The 16,380-nt window shown below is 44.1% G+C and overlaps 1 protein-coding gene and 1 long non-coding RNA gene across 3 annotated transcripts in view; one reads left to right on the forward strand and one right to left on the reverse strand.

The window, feature by feature from the left end:
* Positions 1–16,380, forward strand: part of LOC128687120 (epidermal retinol dehydrogenase 2) — a 156,521-nt gene that overhangs the window by 116,521 nt on the left and 23,620 nt on the right. For both annotated transcript variants that reach the window (XM_070096158.1, XM_070096225.1), the window contains exons 3-4: positions 3,654–3,778; positions 11,818–11,928. In XM_070096158.1, coding sequence (XP_069952259.1) covers positions 3,654–3,778; positions 11,818–11,928 — 236 coding nt within the window. The remainder of the gene's footprint in view (positions 1–3,653; positions 3,779–11,817; positions 11,929–16,380) is intronic.
* The window catches only part of LOC138854244 (uncharacterized), a 62,703-nt gene that overhangs the window by 5,005 nt on the left and 41,318 nt on the right, over positions 1–16,380 (reverse strand). Inside the window, exon 2 of the long non-coding RNA XR_011393452.1 lies at positions 14,823–15,015. This is a non-coding gene — a long non-coding RNA (uncharacterized lncRNA). The remainder of the gene's footprint in view (positions 1–14,822; positions 15,016–16,380) is intronic.

Raw genomic sequence — 16,380 nt, forward strand, 5'->3', positions numbered from 1 at the left:
GTGTACTCACCTATTTGTGGTTGCAGGGGTCGAGTCTTAGCTCCTGGCCCCGCCTCTTCACCGGTTGCTACTGGGTCCTCTCTCTCCCCGCTCCATGAGCTTTATTAAACCTCGTCTTAAAACTGTGTATGGTTCCTGCCTCCACTACGTCATTTTCTAGGCTATTCCACTGCCTGACAACTCTATGACTGAAGAAATACTTCCTAATATCTCTCTGACTCATTTGTGTCTTCAACTTCCAATTGTGGCCTCTTGTTTCTGTGTCCCCTCCTTGGAACATCCTGTCTTTGTCCACCTTGTCTATTCCATGCAGTATTTTATATGTCGTTATCATGTCTCCCCTGACCCTCCTGTCCTCCAGTGTCGTCAGGCCGATTTCCCTTAATCTTTCTTCATAGGACATTCCCCTTAGCTCTGGAACTAACCTTGTCACAAACCTTTGTACTTTCTCTAGTTTCTTGACGTGCTTTATCAAGTGCGGGTTCCAAACAGGTGCTGCATACTCCAGTATGGGCCTGACATACACGGTGTACAGTGTCTTGAACGATTCCTTACTAAGGTATCGGAATGCTGTTCTCAGGTTTGCCAGGCGCCCATATGCTGCAGCAGTTATCTGATTGATGTGTGCTTCCGGAGACATGCTTGGTGTTATACTCACCCCAAGATCTTTCTCCTTGAGTGAGGTTTGCAGTCTTTGGCCACCTAGCCTATACTCTGTCTGTGGTCTTCTGTGCCCTTCCCCTATCTTCATGACTTTGCATTTGGCAGGATTAAATTCGAGAAGCCATTTGCTGGACCAGGTGTCCAGTCTGTCCAGGTCTCTTTGAAGTCCTGCCTGGTCCTCATCTGATTTAATTCTCCTCATTAACTTCACATCTGCAAACAGGGACACTTCTGAGTCTAACCCTTCCATCATGTCGTTCACATATACCAAAAATAGCACTGGTCCTAGGACCGACCCCTGTGGGACCCCGCTCGTCACAGGTGCCCACTGTGATACATCATTACGTACCATGACTTGTTGTTGCCTCCCTGTCAGGTATTCTCTGATCCATTGCAGTGCCCTTCCTGTTATATGCGCCTGATGCTCTAGCTTCTGCACTAATCTCTTGTGAGGAACTGTGTCAAAGGCCTTCTTGCAGTCCAAGAAGATGCAATCAACCCACCCCTCTCTCTCGTGTCTTACTTCTGTTATTTTATCATAAAACTCCAGAAGGTTTGTGACACAGGATTTGCCTTCCATGAATCCGTGCTGGTTGCCATTTATACTCTTGTTCCGTTCCAGGTGCTCCACCACTCTCCTCCTGATAATCTTCTCCATAATTTTGCTTACTATACACGTCAATGACACAGGTCTATAGTTTAGTGCCTCTTTTCTGTCTCCTTTTTTAAAAATGGGAACTACATTTGCCGTCTTCCATACCTCAGGTAGTTGCCCAGTTTCCAGGGACGTGTTGAAGATTGTGGTAAGTGGCACGCACAACATATTTGCTCCCTCTCTAAGGACCCACGGGGAGATGTTGTCTGGTCTCATTGCCTTTGAGGTATCGATGTCCCTTAGCAGTTTCTTCACCTCCTCTTCTGTATGTAAGTCGTCCAACACTTGTTGGTGTATTCCTTGCTGGTGTCCCCATCTGGTCTGTCCCCCCAGAGTCCTTCCTGTCTCTACTGTAAATACTTCCTTAAATCTCGTGTTGAGCTCCTCACATACCTCTTGATCGTTTCTTGTGAGTTCTTCACCTTCTTTCCTCAGCCTTATCACCTGGTCCTTGACTGTTGTCTTCCTCCTAATGTGGCTATACAGCAGTTTCGGGTCAGATTTGACTTTCGATGCTATGTCGTGTGTGTGTGTGTATGTGTGTGTGTGTGTACTCACCTAGTTGTACTCACCTAGTTGAGGTTGCGGGGGTCGAGTCCGAGCTCCTGGCCCCGCCTCTTCACTGATCGCTACTAGGTCACTCTCCCTGAGCCGTGAGCTTAATCATACCTCTGCTTAAAGCTATGTATGGATCCTGCCTCCACTACATCGCTTCCCAAACTATTCCACTTACTGACTACTCTGTGGCTGAAGAAATACTTCCTAACATCCCTGTGATTCATCTGTGTCTTCAGCTTCCAACTGTGTCCCCTTGTTACTGTGTCCAATCTCTGGAACATCCTGTCTTTGTCCACCTTGTCAATTCCTCTCAGTATTTTGTATGTCGTTATCATGTCCCCCCTATCTCTCCTGTCCTCCAGTGTCGTCAGGTTGATTTCCCTTAACCTCTCCTCGTAGGACATACCTCTTAGCTCTGGGACTAGTCTTGTTGCAAACCTTTGCACTTTCTCTAGTTTCTTTACGTGCTTGGCTAGGTGTGGGTTCCAAACTGGTGCCGCATACTCCAATATGGGCCTAACGTATACGGTGTACAGGGTCCTGAACGATTCCTTATTAAGATGTCGGAATGCTGTTCTGAGGTTTGCTAGGCGCCCATATGCTGCAGCAGTTATTTGGTTGATGTGCGCTTCAGGAGATGTGCCTGGTGTTATACTCACCCCAAGATCTTTTTCCTTGAGTGAGGTTTGTAGTCTCTGACCCCCTAGACTGTACTCCGTCTGCGGCCTTCTTTGCCCTTCCCCAATCTTCATGACTTTGCACTTGGTGGGATTGAACTCCAGGAGCCAATTGCTGGACCAGGTCTGCAGCCTGTCCAGATCCCTTTGTAGTTCTGCCTGGTCTTCGATCGAGTGTATTCTTCTCATCAACTTCACGTCATCTGCAAACAGGGACACCTCAGAGTCTATTCCTTCCGTCATGTCGTTCACAAATACCAGAAACAGCACTGGTCCTAGGACTGACCCCTGCGGGTCCCCGCTGGTCACAGGTGCCCACTCTGACACCTCGCCACGTACCATGACTCGCTGCTGTCTTCCTGACAAGTATTCCCTGATCCATTGTAGTGCCTTCCCTGTTATCCCTGCTTGGTCCTCCAGTTTTTGCACCAATCTCTTGTGTGGAACTGTGTCAAACGCCTTCTTGCAGTCCAAGAAAATGCAATCCACCCACCCCTCTCTCTCTTGTCTTACTGCTGTCACCATGTCATAGAACTCCAGTAGGTTTGTGACACAGGATTTCCCGTCCCTGAAACCATGCTGGCTGCTGTTGATGAGATCATTCCTTTCTAGGTGTGTGTGTGTGTGTGTGTGTGTGTGTGTGTGTATGTGTGTGTGTGTGTGTTGTTAGTGCATGCGTGAGTGCTCAGCTCCTGGTCCTATCTCTTTATCACTGATTGTTATTCCCTTGGTTCTTATCATATCTGCTCTTGAAGTTGTGTACTGAGTTTGCCTCCATCACTGCCTCATACAAATCTTTCCACTTTTGTACCACCCTGAGACTAAACAAATGCTTCCTTACATCCTTATGGTTCATTTGATTTCATCGTCCACCTCTGTTCCCTTGATCATGTAATCATGTCTTAGTCCTTCCCTTGTGTGCTTGTTGGAGCAGAGTCATAACTCCTGGCTTCCCCTCTCTCAACTCATACCGGCCAGTTTCACTGCGTGTGTGTGTGTACTCACTTATTTGTGATTGAAGGGGTCAGTTCACAGCTTCTGGCCCCACCAGCCAGGTGTGTGTTAATAAGGTAGACTACAAGTTCTGGGTTGTGTTGCAGGTAACGAGGAAACTGTGCAGCAGGTGACAGCGGCCGGGGGTGAATGTCATGCTTACACCGTGGACTTGTGTGACCGCAAGGCCATCTACGCTGCTGCAGCCAAGGTCAAGCAAGACGTCGGCAAGGTCAATCTTTCTCCCGTTTTCTTTCATTAATACTGAACGCGCACTCATCTTGTGTTCATTTTTTTTGCAACAGAGTATATAAGATGTCAGTGGAACGCCTTCCAACTGAACAAAAGAAACTAATGGAAAAATAAATAAAGAAATAACTTAGGAAAAATGAGAATAATGACTTTTGAGAATTTTACTTAAAATTTAAATATAATAAAAAAAATGGCCTTCAGTTCTTGTAGTTGGGCAGGAGTAGGTATGGCCCTGGATAGTTCCTCTGATGTTATTTATGTAGGTTATCCTGGGCAGATGGTGATAATCCGATGTTCTGGAATCTCCTACCACTTGGATGGAGCACCACAAGTAGAAGATAAGATAAGATAAGATTTCGTTCGGATTTTTAACCCCGGAGGGTTAGCCACCCAGGATAACCCAAGAAAGTCAGTGCGTCATCGAGGACTGTCTAACTTATTTCCATTGGGGTCCTTAATCTTGTCCCCCAGGATGCGACCCACACCAGTCGACTAACACCCAGGTACCTATTTGCTGCTAGGTGAACAGGACAACAGGTGTAAGGAAACGTGTCGAATGTTTCCACCCGCCGAGAATCGAACCCGGGCCCTCCGTGTGTGAAGCGGGAGCTTTAGCCACTAGGCCACCGGGCCGGTAGTAGTAGAATAATGTTAATAAGTATTATTAGCATATGTCTTGCTCCTTTATCTGGCGTCTATCCTGGAAGACCACGCCAGGAACAGAGCTGGTAATAAGAAAAAATAAACTGGTTACCCATAGTCATGATAATATAACATTTAAGAAAGGAAAAGAATGATAAATGCCAAAATCATTACTGGTAACCAGCAAACAAAAGGAAGGAACAAACATTAATACTCCTGGTAGATCACCCTACCTGATTAGGAGAAGAGTGGAGGAGAAGTGACTCTCCAAACTTCAACCCACACCAGGTAAGGTCAATATTACCAGGAGTAGAAACTAACAAATCGGACACCAGGAACTAGTTTTGCCCCAGCCCGCCAGAGGGGGGGGGGGGGAGGTGCGCGCAACGTAACTCGTTAATGGTTCCTGGTGGCCTGAACAACCTTAACCCCACTTACGCCTACTTTTCCCTCACATAAGAAATAATTTGTTATTAATGCTACAAATCAGATTTTACATATTCACTGTAGAAAATATTGTTATAATTATGAAACCCAAATAACCTTTGTCTACAAAGAAATGAAAATGTTACAAAATATTTGAATTTGATAATGGTTCTAGGACGAACCAAGACATCGTCCCGTTTTTATTTCAAATTTATGGGCTGCTTATAAATCAGTCAAGTCCAGGTTGTTTTTTTTATTATTATTCGCCTATATAAGTATGACACGAGGTTGAGCTTGTGAGATACAGTAATGGGGGGCTCATGACTCAAATAGTAGCACCTACAATTCACTTTAGTGTCCCGTAGCTCGATCTCTAGTGCACTCATCTCACACTCTGAGATCCAGAGTTCGAATCTCCGGTACGGCTGGAAAGCATTAGGACGTGTTTCCATAAGACACCTGCTGTTCATGTTCACCCATCAGTATAAAATAGGTACCTAGATGTTAGCGACTGGTGTGGGTCGCATCCTGGGATAAAACTGACGTAATTTGCCCAAAATGCTCTGCATAACAAGCGGCTTTCTATACAGTAGTATGTCATTGATGTCAGCTAGGACTGTATACCTTGTACATGTACTTGTAGAAATAAAAATATTATTATTATTATTATTATTATTATTGCTTGTGAAACACCTGGGTTCTATCTCAGAACAAGCAAAACATTGGTCATGTTTCTTCATACATGTTGCCCTTGTTCACCTAGCAATAAGTAGGTACCTGGGTGTTAGCCGACTATTGTGGATCGCATCCAGGGGGAGGGGATTTAAAAAACAATAGAAATAAACCATAGTTACTTTACTGAGTTATCCAAGGTTACTGACCTTCTGGGCCAATAATCTAAATTAAATCTGGATGGAAATTCACAGCTAAGCACTTCGGAAAGGAAATTTAAGACGACTTTCTTTGTCCCCATGAGCTTTAAGGTACTGTGAACCCCAGCTCATCCTGTGACAAAGCAAACTCCAGAAGAAAGGATTGTACATGTCACACTGGGTCTTCTCTGACCTCCTTGGAGCATAGTTACTGGCGACTTTGTGGTCCGTCCTCGACCATTCTATGTCACAGTTTAATGAGGTATCTTGACAATATTAAAAAAAAAAAAAGTCTCACGTTGTGGAGTTAGTTAAATATGTTTATTATGCACCCCATACCCATCCTGTGGGTGGTAGTCAAAAGATTACAGAGGTACATAATGGGTCCAGGGACTGGACCCCAAAGTTATGATAGCTGAACTAGTTACAAAGGTAATGAACTCCAGGTAGATCTGGTCACAATCATGGCAAGTTACAAAGGTAATGAATCAGCTTCACTCCTATACATGGTTACAGTCATGAACAAATTACAAAGTAATGAACCACTGATACGTCCACACCTGGTCACAATTGTAATGAGTTATAAAGACAAATATTAAGTGGATCATACACCCACACTAGCGCGCGTGCACACACATACACACACCAGGGCCACACACACACACACACACACACACACACACACACACACAAGATAAACCAAGGGACAGGAGGAGGAAGCTGCAAAGGAAGATTGGGCAGCAGAGCTCATAAAAAGGGAACATGAATGGGAAAAGAAACTAGAAGAACTTAGCATGAGAATGCAAGAGAGGATAGATATAGAAAGCAGGAAGTGGGAGGTGCAAGTCAAAGCAGCAGAGGCTAGGATACAGAGTTTAGAAGAGGAACTGAAAAATCTGAAACAGCATAAAGAACTAAAGAACATTTTGGGATTGACAACAGAGACTGCTACCTCAGTCACAATTAAGGGGACTGTAGGGAAAGGAGCAAAACTGCATGTAGAAGCTCTATCAGTGGAGACTGTAGTAAATGAAAGAGCTAAGCTATATATGGAGGCCCTAACAGACAACAGCAGAGCCCAGGGAAAGCCGAGAAGGGAAAATGACAGGCCACTGAGCCCAAGTACATTAGCTAGTGAAACTGAAGAAAGGAAAGCTGCAATGGAGGAAATCAAATTGAATGAGGGGATACACAGGGATATGCAGTGGGAGAATGAAAGAGTGAGGTCAGTCTTTGTGTATGGGCTCCAGGAAGTTGAAGGGGAAACATATGAAGCAAGAAAACAAGGGAAAAAAAGCAATTGAAAGCATGAAAGCAATAGGAGAAGACGGCATGATCCATCTGAAAAATTTTTGGAGAATAGGGGGGTTTGTAAAAAAAAGAACCCGGCCAGTGAAAGTGACCTTCAAGGCAGAATCAACTCGGAACAGGATCCTGCAGGAGAAAGCACGATTAAGGGACATGCCAGCATACAGGAAGGTGTATCTCAACCGCGACAGAGCACTAGAAGAAAGGCAGAAACTGAGAGAGATGGTACAAAGGCGAAAGGAGGAAAGAGAGGGGATGGAGAAGACAGACAGGGGATCCCAGACCCTGGAAGAAGATCAAATGCAGCCTCCCTCACAACTTCCTATAGAAGCCTCCCAACCAGGTCAACCCCAGTGCAACCAAACACTCTAAACCAAAACACCCATGACACATCCAATGCCCCCACCCACTGCATTACAAATCCACCCCCACAGCAACCACCCATAGTTCCTTATCAGGTCTCCCACTTCCCCAATCCCAATACACCTCCCAGACCACAGTCTTAGAAAAGAAGTTGAAGGTGTGGTATACAAATGCAGATGGAATAACTAATAAGTATGAGGAGTGGCACGAAAGAATCAAGGAGACATCCCCAGACATAATAGCACTCAAAGAAACAAAACTCACCAGAATAATAACAGATTCAATCTTTCCATCCGGATATCAGATCCTCAGGAAAGACAGAGGGAGGAGAGGGGAAGGAGGAGTTGCACTGCTCATTAAAAACCAGTGGGGTTTTGAGAAAATGGAAGGAATGGATGGCACAGGCGAAAGGGACTACTTAGTAGGAACAATCCAGTCTGAGGGACATAAGGTGATAATTGCAGTAATGTACAACCCACCACAGAACTGCAGGAGGCCAAGAGAAGAATAGGATGAGAGCAACAGAGCAATGGTCGACACACTAGCCGAGGTGGCCAGGAGAGCACACATGGGAAGAGCAAATTTACTAGTTATGGGTGATTTCAATCACAAGGAGATTGACTGGGAAAACCTGGAGCCCCATGGGGGTCCCAAAACATGGAGAGCCAAGATGATGGATGTGGTACTGGAAAACCTCATGCATCAACATGTTAGAGACACTACCAGAGAGAGAGGAAAGGATGAACCAGCAAGACTGGACCTTGTATTCACCTTTAGTTCGGACATCGAGGATATCATATATGAAAGGCCCCTGGGAGCTAGTGATCATGTGGTTCTGTGCTTCGACTACATAGTTGAGCTCCAAGTGGAGAGAGTAGCAGGAATAGGGTGGGAAAAACCAAACTACAAAAGGGGGAACTACTCAGGCATGAGGAACTTCCTTCAAGACATTCAGTGGGAGAGGGAACTGACAGGAAAACCAGTACAAGAAATGATGGACTATGTGGCAACAAAATACAAGGAGGCAGAGGAGAGGTTTGTTCCCAAGGGAAACAGAAATAATGGGAAGAACAGAACGAGTCCTTGGTTCACCCAAAGGTGTAGGGAGGCAAAAACTAGGTGTACTAGAGAATGGAAAAGGTACAGAAGACAGAGAACTCAGGAAAATAAAGAGATTAGCCGAAGAGCCAGAAACGAATATACACAGATAAGAAGGGAGGCTCAGCGACAATATGAAAATGACATAGCATCGAAAGTCAAGACTGACCCGAAGCTGTTGTACAGCCACATCAGGAGGAAAACAACAGTCAAGGACCAGGTAATCAGACTGAGGAAGGGTGATGGGGAATTCACAAGAAACGACCGAGAGGTATGTCAGGAGCTCAACACAAGATTTAAAGAAGTATTTACAGTGGAAACCAGTAGGACTCCAGGAAATCAGAACAGGGGGGTACACCAGCAAGTGCTGGGTGAGGTACATATAACAAAGGAGGAGGTGAAGAAGCTGCTATGCGAACTTGACACCTCAAAGGGGGTGGGACCAGACAACATCTCTCCGTGGGTCCTTAAAGAGGGAGCAGAGATATTGTGTGTGCCATTAACAAAGAACTTCAACACATCATTTGAAACTGGGCAACTCCCTGAGGTATGGAAGATGGCAAATGTAGTCCCAATTTTTAAAAAGAGAGACAGACATGAGGCACTAAACTACAGACCTGTATCACTAACGTGTATAGTATGCAAGGTCATGGAGAAGATCATCAGGAGGAGAGTGGTGGAGCACCTGGAAAGAAACAAGTGTATAATTGACAACCAGCACGGTTTCAGGGAAGGAAAATCCTGTGTCACAAACCTACTAGAGTTTTATGACAAGGTGACAGAAGTAAGACAAGAGAGAGAGAGAGATGGATCGACTGCATTGTTTTGGACTGCAAGGCCTTCGACACAGTTCCTCACAAGAGGTTACTGCAAAAGCTAGAGGATCAGGCACACATAACAGGAAAGGCACTGCAATGGATCAGAGAATACCTGACAGTTAGGCAACAACGAGTCATGGTACGTGACGAGGTGTCAGAGTGGGCGCCTGTGACAAGCGGGGTTCCACAGGGGTCAGTCCTTGGACCTGTGCTGTTCTTAGTATATGTGAACGACATAACGGAAGGGATAGACTCAGAAGTGTCCTTGTTTGCAGATGATGCGAAGTTAATGAGAAGAATCAAATCGGATGAGGATCAGGCAGGACTACAAAGAGACCTGGACAGGCTACAAGCCTGGTCCAGCAACTGGCTCCTTGAGTTTAACCCTGCCAAATGCAAAGTCATGAAGATTGGGGAAGGGCAAAGAAGACCACAGACTCAATATAGTTTAGATGGCCAAAGACTGCAAACCTCACTCAAGGAAAAAGATCTGGTGGTGAGTATAACACCGAGCATATCTCTTGAGGCGCACATCAATCAGATAACTGCTGCAGCATACGGGCGCCTGGCAAACCTACGGATAGCGTTCCGATACCTCAGTAAGGATTCGTTCAAGACTCTGTATACCATTTACGTCAGGCCCATACTGGAGTATGCAGCACCAGTTTGGAATCCACACCTAGTCAAGCACGTCAAGAAATTAGAGAAAGTGCAAAGGTTTGCAACAAGACTAGTCCCAGAGCTACGGGGATTGTCCTACGAAGAAAGGTTGAGGGAAATCGGCGTGACGACACTGGAGGCCAGGAGGGTCAGGGGAGACATGATAACGACATAAAATACTGCGCGGAATAGACGAGGTGGACAAAGACGGGATGTTCCAGAGATGGGACACAGACACAAGAGGTCACAATTGGAAGTTGAAGACTCAGATGAATCAAAGGGATGTTAGGAAGTATTTCTTCAGTCATAGAGTAGTCAAGCCGTGGAATAGCCTAGAAAGTGAAGTAGTGGAGGAGCCGGGCGGTAGTTACATCCAAGAGTCTGCTTATTTTGTTGGATGCACCATAGACATATGGCTCCTCCTGCATGATAGAATGATAATAGATGGACTCACTGGTGTCAATCTCCCTAAGTCTTAAGTCAATAAAATTCAGTTGAAGTTCTTTTCATATTATTGTTCTCAAACTGCTAACTGACAAGCCAAGATTGCAATCTACCCCCCTCTTTGAAAGCATACAATTTAGCCAATTTATCAGTTTTATCATGCATCTGAAGACCAATGTGAGATGGAATCCACAGCATGTGCACTTCTTACAGAATTCATTACTTTGTAACTTGTGAGCTCATTACCTTTGTACCTAGTTCAGCTATCAAAACTTTGGGGGCCCAGTCCCTGGACCCATTACGTACCTCTGTAATCTGTAAATACCTTTGTAACTTATGATTGTGACCAGACCTACCTGGAGTTCATTACCTTTGTAAATTGTGAGTTCATTACCTTTGTAAATTGTGAGTTCATTACCTCTGTAACTTGCTCAGCTATCAAAACTTTGGAGTCCAGTCCCTGGACCAATTATGTACCTCTGTAATCTTTTGACTACCGCCCACAGGATGGGTATGGGGTGCATAATAAACATATTAAACTAAAGCATGTGCACTCTTGACTCCACAATCTTACCATACCTGTGTCTGGCTTCTGACACAAGCATGCCACAATTTATACTTAATGAGTTGAGAGTATTTATGGATGACAGAGATTCAGTTACAATTAAAGTGTCAACCTTAGAAACATGGACGCATTTGAGTGCAAGGAGTATGGCAAACAGTTTTGTCTGAAGGGTAGAGGCCCAGTTATTGATGCGTGCTCCAATTTCTTTATGAGAGCCATCACTCTGTATGACAACAGCAGCACTGTCAGCTGCACCAGTGGACTGGTGAACAGAACCATCAACGTAAATAATTTGTGAAAGAGTGTTGTGTGTGACTAAATTATCAATACAGCTTAAGGCATCATGTTTGGCTTCAAGACGAAGCTTTGGTTGTGATTTAAGAAGAGTTTTGGGGGGAAATGGAGGAAATTATTATCATCAAAACTAAGCGCTAAACCCACCAGTTTAGATTAATAAATCTTTAACAGAGTGAAATACTGACCCAATGAACGCATTTGCATACTATAGGCTTGCCAAAGAATTATTTATAGCTTACTTATAATTTTTTAATATAAATTTTAAAATTATTTTTTTTTAAATTTTAGATGGGTGTCATGTTGTTTGACTTTACCGGGCTAGCCCAAGTTAAATCTAATTGTGCTGTATACGGATATAGTATATGTGTCTATACCACCTGTGGGGCCCTTAAGACCATTGTATAAAAATCAGCTTTTGTTTTATACTGCTTCAACAACCGCCTGCCAAGGTAGTGACTCAAAGAAGCAAACACATTCACCAACATTCATATATATGTATGAAACCCTTTTTTTTTTTTTTTTACAGGTGGATATCCTTGTGAACAATGCTGGTATTGTGACTGGCAAGAGTTTCCTCCATGTCCCGGATGATCTCATCCAGAAGACCATGGATGTCAATATCATGAGCCACTTCTGGGTGAGTTATTACCCCCTTTCTCTCACTTAGGTACATGTATATGGGGGAGCTAATCATGCAAGCAGTTGCAGCTAATTAACCATTCATCAGATCAAACATTTCTTAGAATTTCTAGGGTACTTTATGGCCCTTATGACATATATAATACAGTGCAGTAAAATAATAATAATAATAATAATAATAATAATAAGAAAAATAAATTATCTCGCTTCCCATTCGCTCCACTTATCCAACTGGGAACTTTCCCTTACAGTCTCTCGTCATTCACTACTAATATTTAGCCTTTCTTGTATTTCCCTGCTCAGGTATGTGGTCCATTTAGTAATGCCATCTCTTCGTTAGTTTAATAACATTATTAAACACCTAATACTCTTGATGTAAGCTTTTTCACCCTGAAATGTGTCCCTCTTCAGTACAGGCAAGTGCTATAACTTATATTGCCAGGCACACCATCTAAAGGGGACAAAAAGATACAAAACATCCAGACCATGGGAAAACCTGGGTAGCCACAGCCACTCAAGAGAGAGAGGTTTTTTAGTGCCAGGAAGAAAAAAAAACTGGCAGGAAATGGCAGAAATCGTACACCAAATCCAATCATTTCTGGACTGGAATCACAGTCGATGGCCTCCACTCCAAACCAACAGATACAGATATTAGTGCCGGAAAAAAAGGTCTCCCCCAGTACCACCAATCCGATGACATTCTTCTTTGCAAATATACAGGGTCTAAAGCCAGCAACGAACAACAAAATACCATTCATCCGTGGACTGCCTGCAGAGGCAAATGCAATTTTCGAGGTTTTCACAGTGACCCACATAAAGGATCACTTGGACAATGAAATATGGATCCCAGGTTACAACCTATACAGATGTGACAGAGTGAACAGGCAAAAGTGGAGGGGAGGGTTGGCCTGTATATTGCAGAATCACTTATTTGCACAGAACTGCTAAGTGCCTCAAATGATGTAGTTGAAGTTTTAGCAGTAAATTTTAAGAACCAAAATCTGGTCATTGTGGTAGCTTACAAGCTTCCGAATGCAACGTCCCAACAATTCCAGGAACAGATGTTGAAAATTGACCACTGTCTGGAAAAATCTTCCAGCTCCTGCCCCCAACATCTTGCTCCTGGGGGATTTCAAGTTAAGGCACCTAAAATGGAAGAATATAGCAAATAATGTTGTTGCAGTGATAACACCAGGAGGCAGCTCAGATGAGAACTCACGCACAAATGAGCTTTTAAATCTCTGCACAAAATTCACCTTTAACCAGCCAATAATAGAGCCTACTAGACTGGAGAATACACTGGACCTCATCTTCACTAACAATGATGATCTGTTACAAAATGTCACCATATCAAAAACAATATACTCAGATCACAACATAATCGAAGTTCAGACATGCATGCGCGGAGCCCTAGACCGACAAAATGTGACCATGACTTAAGAAATCGTAATGACACGATTGCAAATAAACCATACCCCCGGCCGGGATTGAACCCGCGGGCTGGAGTTTTGAGACTCTATGACCGCGGGTTCAATCCCAGCCGGGGGTATGGTTTAAAATGTGACCAGTCACGAGGGTGCCTTCACCAAATTCAGCTTCAATAACAAGAACATGAACATAAAGTGGGACCAAGTAAACCAAGTCCTAAATGATATAAGCTGGGAAGATAGCCTAAGCAACACAGACCCCAACTTAAGCCTAGAACAGATTAACTCTGTGGCACTCGATGTATGCTCAAGGCATATTCCTTTAAGAAAAAAGAGGAGTAGATGTAAAATAGAAAGAGACAGGCACTCCCTTTAGAGGCGATGGAAGAGAATAATAGAGCGGCTAAAAGAGGCCAATATATCTGCAATGCGTAGGGAGACACTGGTCAGAGAAATAGCAAACATCGAACTAAAGCTAAAGGAATCTTACAGGAGTCAGGAATCGCGGGAGGAACTAAAAGCTATAAATGAAATCTAAAGAAACTCAAAGTGTATTTCTTGTCTTATGCCAAATCTAAGTCGAGAACAACATCCACTATTGGGCCCCTACTTAAACAAGATGGGTCCTACACAGATGACAGTAAGGAAATGAGTGAGCTACTCAAGTCCTAATACCTGGAGTTTACCTGGAGAGAGTTCCGGGGGTCAACGCCCCCGCGGCCCGGTCTGTGACCAGACCTCCTGGTGGATCAGAGCCTGATCAACCAGTTTTTAGCAAGCCACTAACCAAATTGAGAGTCGAAGATCTAAATGAATTTTTTATGAGAGAGCCACAGAATTTGATAAACACAAGCCTATCTGACGTTATCCTGATGCCAAGTGACTTTGAACAGGCGATAAGTGACATGCCCATGCACTTTGCCCCAGGGTCAGACTCATGAAACTCCGTGTTCATCAAGAACTGCAAGAAGCCCCTATCACGTGCTTTTACCATCCTATGGAGAGGGAGCATGGACACTGGGAACATCCCACAGTTACTAAAAACAACAGACATAGCCCCACTCCACAAAGGGGGCAGTAAAGCAATAGCAAAGAACTACAGACCGATAGCGGTAACATCCCATGTAAAAATCTTTGAAAGGGTCCTAACAAGCAAGATCGCCACCCATCTAGATACCCATCAATTACACAACCCAGGGCAACATGGGTTTAGAGCAGGTCGCTCCTGTCTGTCCCAACTACTGGATCACTACGACAAGGTCCTAAATGCACTAGAAGACAAAAAGAATGCAGATGTAATATACACAGACTTTGCAAAAGCCTTCGACAAGTGTGACCATGGCGTAATAGCACACAAAATGCATGCTAAAGGAATAACAGGAAAAGTTGGTAGATGGATCTATAATTTCCTGACAAATAGAACACAAAGAGTAGTAGTCAACAGAGTGAAGTCTGAGGCGCTTACAGTGAAAAGCTCTGTTCTGCAAGGCACAGTACTCGCTCCCATCTTGTTCCTCTTCCTCATATCCGACATAGACGGGGATGTAAGCCACAGCACCGTGTCTTCCCTTGCAGATGACACCCGAATCTGCATGACAGTGTCTTCCATTGCAGACACTGCAAGGCTCCAGGCAGACATCAACCAATCTTTCAATGGGCTGCAAAAAACAATACGAAGTCAACGATGAGAAATTTCAATTACTCCAATATGGTAAATGTGAGGAAATTGAAACTTCATCAGAGTATAAAACAAATTCCGACCACACAATAGAGTGAAAAACTAACATCAAAGACCTGGGAGTGATCATGTTGGAGGATCTCACCTTCAAGGACCATAACATTGTATCAATCGCATCTGCTAGAAACATGACAGGATGGATAATGAGAACCTTCAAAACTAGGGATGCCAAGCCCATGATGACACTCTTTGGGTCACTTGTTCTATCTAGGCTGGAATATTGCTGCACACTAACAGAACCTTTCAAGGCAGGTGAAATTGCTGACCTGGAAAATGTAGAGAGAACCTTCACGGCACGCATAACTGAAATAAAACACCTCAATTACTGGGAGCGCTTGAAGTTCCTGAACCTGTATTCCCTGAAATGCAGGCAGGAGAGATACATGATTATATACACCTGGAAAATTCTAGAGGGACTAGTACCAAACTTGCACACGAAAATCACTCCCAACGAAAGCAAAAGACTCGGCAGACGATGCCCCCAATGAAAAGCAGGGGTGTCACTAGCACGTTAAGAGATAACACAATATGCCTCCCAGCATACATCAAGGGGATTACCAATAGACCCCTGGCTGTCTTCAAGCAGGCACTGGACAGGCACCTAAAGCCGGTACCCGACCAGCTGGGCTGTGGTTCGTATGTTGGATTGCATGCAGCCAGTAGTAACAGCCTGGTTGAACAGGCCCTGATCTACCATGAGGCCTGGTCACAGACTGGGCAGCGGGGGCATTGACCCCTGGAACTCTCTCCAGGTAAACTCCAGGTACTCAGAAGTTTACTGAGGCCTCAACGTTTTGATAGTTAAGCAGATTAACTCATCTCAATCTCTCCATATTATTGTTTGACTTGAGTTCTTAATTTTGTTTCATCTTGTATCTCATTTGTTCTCTCATACCTGTATCATTTTCCCTCATATTTTTTTGTGTCTGTAATCAAAGCCCACTTAGTGTATTTCTGTTTTACTTAAGTAAGTTAGGTACAGGTACACATAAGTACTATTATCATACTTGGTAATATATAGTGCTAGTCATGGTGTTATGCCAGGTGAGTGCCCCGGCATAATACCATGATGAAAACAAAGGTCTGCCATACAGAGGGGATCTTTTTTCATCAGTGCATTATGCCGGGTAGCAGCTGTTAGCATGATGTTATGGCCTGCTGCCACACTCCACAGTGACTTCTCAGTGCTCACCTGGCTGCCGTGTTGAGAGGAAGTGTTACACTTTTGTCTCTCATCCGCCCCATCTTTTGTCCAGTGTTCCCTATGGTTTTGGGGCGATACATG

Source organism: Cherax quadricarinatus, chromosome 1 (assembly GCF_038502225.1).
Source record: "Cherax quadricarinatus isolate ZL_2023a chromosome 1, ASM3850222v1, whole genome shotgun sequence".
Taxonomy (NCBI): domain Eukaryota; kingdom Metazoa; phylum Arthropoda; class Malacostraca; order Decapoda; family Parastacidae; genus Cherax; species Cherax quadricarinatus.